At 49.7% G+C, this 8,156-nt stretch overlaps 1 protein-coding gene across 1 annotated transcript in view; it reads left to right on the top strand.

Annotated features, from left to right (window-relative positions):
• The window catches only part of LOC107124080 (vacuolar protein sorting-associated protein 13D-like), a gene marked incomplete at its 5' end in the record, with an annotated part of 92,050 nt that overhangs the window by 52,848 nt on the left and 31,046 nt on the right, over positions 1-8,156 (top strand). Inside the window, one exon of the mRNA XM_015427468.1 lies at positions 975-1,170. Coding sequence (XP_015282954.1) covers positions 975-1,170 — 196 coding nt within the window. The remainder of the gene's footprint in view (positions 1-974; positions 1,171-8,156) is intronic.

Here is an 8,156-nt window from a genome sequence, read left to right on the forward strand (position 1 = left end):
CAAAAACAGGAGGGGAGCAAAAAAAAACCCAGGGAGCCAAGCACTGTCCTTAATTAGTTCATCCAAAGGGCATCGGGAACAGAAGTGTTTTCACCTCCAGAAGACCAGAAGAGAGTGCCCCAACCTCACCTGTTGGAGAAAGGAGTTTCACAAAGTAGGGGGCAGCTGCTGAGAAGGCCCTGCCAAGTCTGTCTCAGTTTGCAAGGCTTTAGGGAAATCTTTAGCGTTTATCCTGCTCCAGCAGTCTTTGTAGCTTGGCACTGTCAGCTCTGACTGGCAGTGGCTCTCCGTGAGGTAAAGGAAGGCCTTTCCCAGCCACTGCTACCTTCCGATCCCTTAGCTGGAGGTGCCAGGGATTTAGATCTGAAGACCTCAAGTGTGCCAGGCAGTGGTCTGTGGCACAGCCACGGCCTCTCTAAAGTTCTTATTCCAGACCTGAGAGAGATTTAAAAAAACAACCCTATAAGACACAGAAAAGAACAAAAGCACAAGAACGTACTAAAGGGAGTGAGAAATGGAATCACAGTGCAAGTCCATAATTTTGTTTAACAAGGCAAGTTACAAATATTATGAAGGGTAGCTAGCAAACCAGGTTAGGTCAATGTCATCAGGTCTTGGAAGCTAAGCAGGGTCGGCCCTGGTTAGTACTTGAATGGGAGACCACCATGGAAGTCAAGGGTCGCTATGCAGAGGCAGGCAACGGGAAGCCGCCTCTGTTCACCTCTTTGCCTTGATAACCCTATGGGATTGCCATAATTTGGCTGTCTCTTGCCAGCACTTTCCGCCACCAGTCACCAAACACCCTTTCTTATTCCAGACTCAACATTATGGACTTGGGTTCCCCACATGATCTCCCATCCAGGCACCAACCAGACCCACTCCCGCTTAGCTTCCACAGGGTTGTGGTGTCCTGTGCCCTTCAGTCCATAGCCCAAGGTAGAAACGGTGGAGCCACTGAACGTTTTGTCCAACAGGTATCATTGGTGGATTGACCAGTGTGATCACCTCGACGGTAGAAGGCGTAAAAACCGAAGGGGGCGTCAGCGGCTTTATATCTGGCTTCGGAAAAGGACTAGTTGGAACTGTAACCAAACCAGTGGCAGGCGCTCTGGATTTCGCTTCTGAAACTGCTCAGGCAGTGAGAGATACAGCCACTCTGACTGGCCCCAGGTTAGTTAAACCACTACATTTCTGTATGTGTATTTAATCATTTCTTTATGTGTATTTAAATATGTGGACTCCGTCTCATGAAGCTCTTCCCATGCAGATTATCCAAAAGTTTTGGATCAGATCAGTATCAGTGCAAATTTAGAACGCCTTGAGCTTTATGCAGATGAGGCAGGACCTCTCTTAGAATCCTGGGTGCCACTGCAGTTTGCAAAGCAAGATAGAAGGGTGGGTAGAATGCCTTGGCTTTAAAAGGTTGTATCCTGCCAGCTTGTTCACAGGACAGAGGAGGGGGGAATTACACGCACAAAGGTTCTATAGGATGCAGTGAGGAGGGGAAACAGGAAAGATGGAACAGAAAAGCCGGTAGGATCCAGTCTGAAGATGCAGTTCTGTAATCACACTGCTGGTGGCTCAGAGGCCCAGGACCGTGTTGTGGGCATATGTGCTCCTGCTTCCCTCCTCTCCTGTCAAACATACGTTTTCCCCTCCACTTTTCTCTAGCCACAGGTATAGTTTGGTTTTTTTTCAAACCACTGTTTGGAGCCAGCACAAACCCTACTTTGCTGACTTGAGTTAGAGAATACCAGGAAACGGGGAGAGCTTTTGGCTCACTCGGAGAGCCTCTGCTTTGCACGCAGAAGGTCCTAGGTTCAGTCCCCACAATGGAAATCCTAGAGAGCTGCTGGCAGTCTGGATAGACAATACTGACCTTGATGGACCAGTGGTCTAATTCAGTGTCAGGCAGCCTGTTGTGTGTTCAAATGGAGGAGGAACCGTATGGATGCAAGCAGAGGGGAGCTTATGAGCCCACGCCATGTCTCAGAGCTTTCAGACCATGGTTTGGAGGATCCCATCTGTGACCTCTGAACTGAGTCAATGCCTCAAAACCCTAAGAACGTACATTAAAAATTCAGAGACGCCCTGACCTGGATAGCCCAGGCAAGCCGGATCTCGTCAGATCTCAGAAGCCAAATACTGGGTGGGAGACCTCCAAAGAATACCAGGGCCGGGAGGCAGAGGCAGGCTAGCAAGCCACTTCTCTGAATGTCCTCCATGCCCCAGTAGGAGTTGCCAGAGGTTGCCATGACTTCCAGGCACGGGCGCGCGCATACACACAGAAACACAAAATGCAAAAATACCCCTCCAAAAAATTCAGAGACAGACTTCTTTATTGCAATAGTTACAATGGAGTAAGGTGCCCATGGCAGTTCCATAATCGTTCTCCTTGGGAAATGTTGGGCAGGTGCCTGTCAGATGCTTGGAGAACTGGGTCTGCTTAAAAGGAGATGGACTGTGCATTAGCCATGTGGTGGGGCTAGATTACCTAATGGATACTTTCTGATTGTATTGTTCTTCTTAGTGTTCCTAGTAGCATAATGTGGCCTCTGGACATTTAACTGTTGCCAACCTGATCAGTGCTTATGCAGAGGACAAAAAGATCAAGTTAGCTAGTTGTACTTAGGATCATAGAATCATAGAGTTGGAAGAGATCTCCAGGGCCGTCTAGTCCAACCCCCTGCACAGTGCAGGAAATTCACAAGTACTTCCCCCTCCACACCCCCGGTGACCCCTGCTCCTTGCCCAGGAGATGGCAAAAAACCCTCTAGGATCTCCAGCCAAACTGGCCTGGAGAAAAATTGCTTCCTGACCCCGAAGTGGCGATCAGCATTTCCCTGGGCGTGTAAGAAAGGGCCACAAGAGCTGAACCCTTCCTGCCCTCCCTCTCATGATCTGCCTAAGTCCACAGGACCAGCATTGCTGTCAGATGGCCATCTAGCCTCTGCTTAAAAACCTCCAAAGGAGAGCCCAACACCTCCCAAGGAAACCTGTTCCACTGAGGAACCACTCTAACTGTTTTAATTTCAACCCACTGGTTCCGGTCCAACCTTCTGGGGCAACAGCAAACAACTCCACACCATCCTCTATATGACAGCCCTTCAAGTACTTGAAGATAGTTACCATACCACCTCTCAGTCATCTCCTCTCCAGGCTAAACATACCCAGCTCCTTCAACTTTTCCTCATAGGACTCAGTTTCCAGACCTCTCACCACCTTCATTGCCCTCCTGGGCATGTTCCAGCTTGTCTGTATCCTTCCTAAATTGTGGTACCCAAAACTGAACACAATACTCTAGGTGAGGTCTAACCAGAGCAGAGTAAAGCGACACCATCACTTTGAGTGATAGGGACAATTGCTCAGGTGTACGTAGAGGTGTATTTGCCACCCAGATCAGCAGCTTGGTGTCAGGTCTGGATAGAGTTATCTTTGCAAGTTCTCTGACCTGTACCCTTTTCTTTAATGGGCAAAAAGTAGGATTGAGCCCATAGGGCCATTCTGTTACTTTGTTGTTGTTTTTAATATGCTGTTGTTATCTGCACCCATCCGCCCCATTTGCATTGCTGATGGTGATTCTTTTTGCTGCTTTTTTTTGCCATTTTCACTCGACGTGACTCCATTACTGACACAAAATAACGTTGAGAATACATTGATTGTAAGGGGAAAGGACTTGGCATGAGACAAGAGAAGCGGTTACAAAAAAAAATAAACTTCCTGATTCTGTCCCAGGAGGGAGAAAAGAAATTGACATTGGGGGGTGGGGGGCGGTATGCAGATGGAACCGGGGACAGCTTGCAAAATTCGGTCTCACGCCGAGTAAAGAGGCCCATGGAAATAACCGCTCAGGGTATTTTTAAAGAAAGACGACAGCATATAATTAGAAGTCGATGGGAACGGTGCGAGAAAACATTTCTGTAGACGGTGCTCCGTTTCGCCCCATCTGCATGATATTCTTTCTGTCGCGCTTGTTTCCTTATGGTCCGATGGGTGGTTTTGGAACAGAATGAAAACGCTGTTCCAAATATAGCTTCTTTTTGGCTTGGGCTGCATCATCTGTACTGTACGTGTGTTGAGCCATGAACCCTCCTGTAAGCTGAAATGCACAGAAACAAAACCTCCTACTGCAGATGGTTAAGATTCTGAGGGGGGTGGGCAGGACAGGTCAGAGTGACGTTCCCAAAGCCTTCTGCTGTAGTCCCAGGTATCCACTCCACCCGTTGTGACTTGCTTTCCGTTCCGCGTCCCACGTGGCTTGCAGTAGAGACAGACTCCGAAACACGGCATGGAGACTCGTATCCTGAGAATCCCGCCTTCCTTTCTCTAAAGCACTTTACTAACACCCCGAGGACGCCGGACCTGGATGGCCCAGGCTAGCCCGATCTCGTCAGATCTCGGAAGCTAAGCAGGGTCGGCCCTGGTTAGTATTTGGATGGGAGACCTCCAAGGAATACCAGGGTCACGACTCAGAGGAAGGCAATGGCAAACCTCCTCTGAATATCTCTTGCTTTAAAAAAACCCACAGTGACTTGACGGCCAAAAAAAACGGGTGCTGGAAAAGGTCTCAGTACTCAGAGGAGGCTGGACAGGCCTGCCTCCCAGCTGCTAGAGGAGGCAGGAGTTCAGTCCCCTTGAAGGTTACTGGTCTTCAGCTTGGGAGCGATCAGTTAGCAGTGGGGGTAGCTTGAGAGAACTGCTTTGTCCTGGTGGCTTCTCTATCGAATTTGCTTCTAATGGTGTGTCGGGCAGTGGGTATCTGCTTTGAAAGAGAACACGGAAGGCTTGGTTGAATCTGATAGGGGACACAGTCAACACAGCCTTTGTAATGCTCAGTTTTCAAAGAGGCTAACAGAGGGAGAAAATCCCCAGTGATGAGATTCTGTAGTTAAGGCTCTGCATCTGAACGTGGGTCCTCCGATTCTGAACCCTCGGCTGGATTCTGGCACGCAGTTGCTCTCCCTCATGGTTACTGTAGGCTTGGGTTTATCTCATGAATGGAATCCGTTGGAGGTTCTGAGACCCTTAAGTCTTCGTGGCAGACATCCTGTCTCTCTCACCTCGACTCTGGGCAGGAGACTCAGCTAACTGTAGCTTGTCTGAGGCGACCGGTACTCATGCAAGCCAGCAATGTTGCATGCAAGTGACTCTTATGTAGACCCAGTCATCACACTGACCAGAGTTGAAGGGATGCTGCTAGGACCTCCGGGGACCCTGTGATAGGATGGAGCCATGCCAGGCATTCTGCCTTAATGTCTTCCCTTGCTGCAAATATGGTGTTTGCTGCTCTGTCTCTGCACTGAGGGGGGTGGGGGTGTCCCCTCACCTACATCTCTTGGCCTGACCTAGCTACTTGTAATCTTTCTACCGTAGCCAGTTTCATTCTGCAAGGCTCCTGGTTCTCCAAATGCACATTCAGGCAGGCAACGCTCAGGCGGGGGACTTGGAACAAAATCGGCTTCTGCTCAGATTGATCCGTACGCCCTGGTCTCCGCTTCACAATTTCACTTCCTGGCAATTCCTTGCCCTTCTCTGCTCAGCTCCGATCTGGTGGGAAACGCATCCACACTTCTAATGATGTGTCGGGCAGTGGGGGTCTGCTCAATTGAAGTGTGAAATTCCCATGGCCTCCCTAAAGAACAGCGGATGCAGGGCCTGGAGGGCACCTTAAAATTCTTTTTACATCCACTGCGGGTAGAGAATTGCAGTCCTTTTATGCCTCGAGCTTTCCCCATGGCTGGGAGCTACAGCCCCCCCCCCCCCCCCGCCCCCCAACGGGAAAACAAAACCCAGTGTTGTAAATGTCTTTTCCTTCTGTTGGCTGAACTCTGAATACTCCCTAGCACTCAAAAGCCCAGAACAATCCCATTTCTCATTCTAGTGTGACTTATGTAAGGCTCTTACCAGAACTTGAGAAATGAAAGAAATCAATTTCTCCCCCCCCCCCCTTTGAATAGTAAGGAGGGCGCATGAGTCACTTTCTGTTCGACTCTTGGATGCACATTTCTTAGTCCTGGTAGATTTGCTCGCTGGAACGGCAGCATTCCCCGCTTGCCATTTTGGCACCAGAGCGCCGCGATGGGTTTTGTGGAACGCAATCAAATGGAAATCTTGAACAAGTAGAAAGCTGGGGAATTTAAAAAAAAAATGGATTCTTTTTCAAGAACACTTCCCCCCTTCCCCCGCACTCTTTTTACAGAGCCTTTTAGGGGGGGGGGGGATCCTGAAACCAAAGGCCCTATCTGGTGCTTCAGAGCAACTATAAAAATGAAAGATCAAAGAGTCGATCCACGAGTAACCGTGATTTCATCCTTTCGCAAGGCAGTGTGGAAAGACTTGTCCATACGAAGAGCCTGGTTTTCCAAAGGGTGTTGGGGAAGCCAGCCCCCCTGGGGCAGGGGTTCTCTCCTCTCAAAACACAGAGTGATGTCATAATGTCATAGCTTTGGAAAAAGTGCAGAAAAGGGCAACTCGAATGATAAAAGGGTTAGAACACTTTCCCTATGAGGAAAGGTTAAAGCGCTTAGGGCTCTTTAGCTTGGAGAAAAGACGACTGAGGGGTGACATGATCAAGGCTTATAAGATTATGCATGGGAAAGAGCAGGTAGAGAAAGAGGTACTTTTCTCCCTTTCTCACAATACAAGAACTCATGGGCACTCCATGAAACTGCAGAGCGGTCGGATTAGAACGGATAAGAGGAAGTCCTTCTTCACCCAAAGAGTGATTAACACTTGGAATTCACTGCCACAGGAAGTGGTGGTGGCTACAAGCATGGACGGCTTCAAAAGGGAATTAGATGAGCATATGGAGCAGAGGTCCATCAGTGCCTATTAGCCACAAGGTATAGATAGGGGCTCTGGGGCAAGTGATGCTCTGTCTTCTTGGTGCTTGGGCTTCTAATGTCCTGGCCCCACTGGTGGACCTCCTGATGGCACCTGGTATTTCTGGCCACTGTGTGACACAGAGTGTTGGACTGGATGGGCCTTTGGCCTGATCCAACATTGGCGTCTCTTATGTTCTTAATGTGTTGTTGCTGCGGAGGCTGGGGGGGGGTACTCCCTGCCTCTCCCAAGGAACCTCTCTTTTCAAGCAGGAAGAAAGTAGTTCTTGGTGAACTCGGTAATGTAGAGCATGGATGGGTTTTCTTGTTCCCTCCTTCCTTCCTGCTTTTCACCCATAGGTTGCTTCCACATGGGGATGCCCAGCCTCCATGTGGGACCTGGGGATCCCCCCCAGAATTACAGCTCATCTCCAGGCTACACGATGAGTTTCCCCAGAGAAAAGGGTTGCTTTGGAGGGTGGGTTGGGATGGCATTGTACCCCACTGAGGTTCCTCCCTTCCCCAGAATCCTTCCCCAAATCTCCAAGAGTTTCCTGACCTGGACCTGGCCACCTTACCGCCCCCCAATCCCCTGCTGGTGGCCAGGGGGGACTGCAGTTTCCACACAGGGCTCTTGCTCCACGTTCTCCCCCAAACTGCAGTAGGTTTTAATTTGGGTTTCCATGAGACATCTCCCACCTTCTGTGCAACATCTCCCACCCCAGCTTTCCTGAGCCTGCTTTGGGTAAGATCTCTGGGGTGAAGGGGTGGATTTCTGTACCTCCCTGTCTCCCCCACCACCAATCCAGTGCCATTCTACACACCCCTCCATTTCCAGTAGGCGTTTTGACAGATTTTTTTTTTAATCATCAGTAATAGGTAATTACAAATGATGGGAGACGGCAGGAAGGTAGGAGGGAAAAGCACAGAGCAGATCTCAGTGAAGCGGCTCAGCTGTTGCTGCAAATGCATTTGCAGCAATGAGAGCAAAGTGGGCGGTCACCTCTGTGCAGAAGCAATCACGGTCAGGGGAGCAGGCCAGAGAAGAGTTCTTCTCTTGCTGGTCTCAGAGCAATGACTCAGTTCATTCACCTCTTCTAAGCTTTAGAGGAGGCAGGACCCCCTTGGAGTCTATCCCATTGCAAAGCTAGCCAGAGTCTATCCTTGGAGCAGGCCCATAGCCATGGGGGCGTTTGGGGCAATGCCCCCCCACAGATGAGTGCTGCCCCCTCAGACAAAAATTCAAAAATATTTTATGTGAGATGCACGTGGGTATTCCAAAACAACCCCAGCACAGTCAGGGAAGCTTCAGTCTCATCCCCCCCCGCCCCCCCC

Source organism: Gekko japonicus, unplaced genomic scaffold (genome assembly GCF_001447785.1).
Source record: "Gekko japonicus isolate JY-2015 unplaced genomic scaffold, Gekko_japonicus_V1.1 scaffold3345, whole genome shotgun sequence".
Taxonomy (NCBI): domain Eukaryota; kingdom Metazoa; phylum Chordata; class Lepidosauria; order Squamata; family Gekkonidae; genus Gekko; species Gekko japonicus.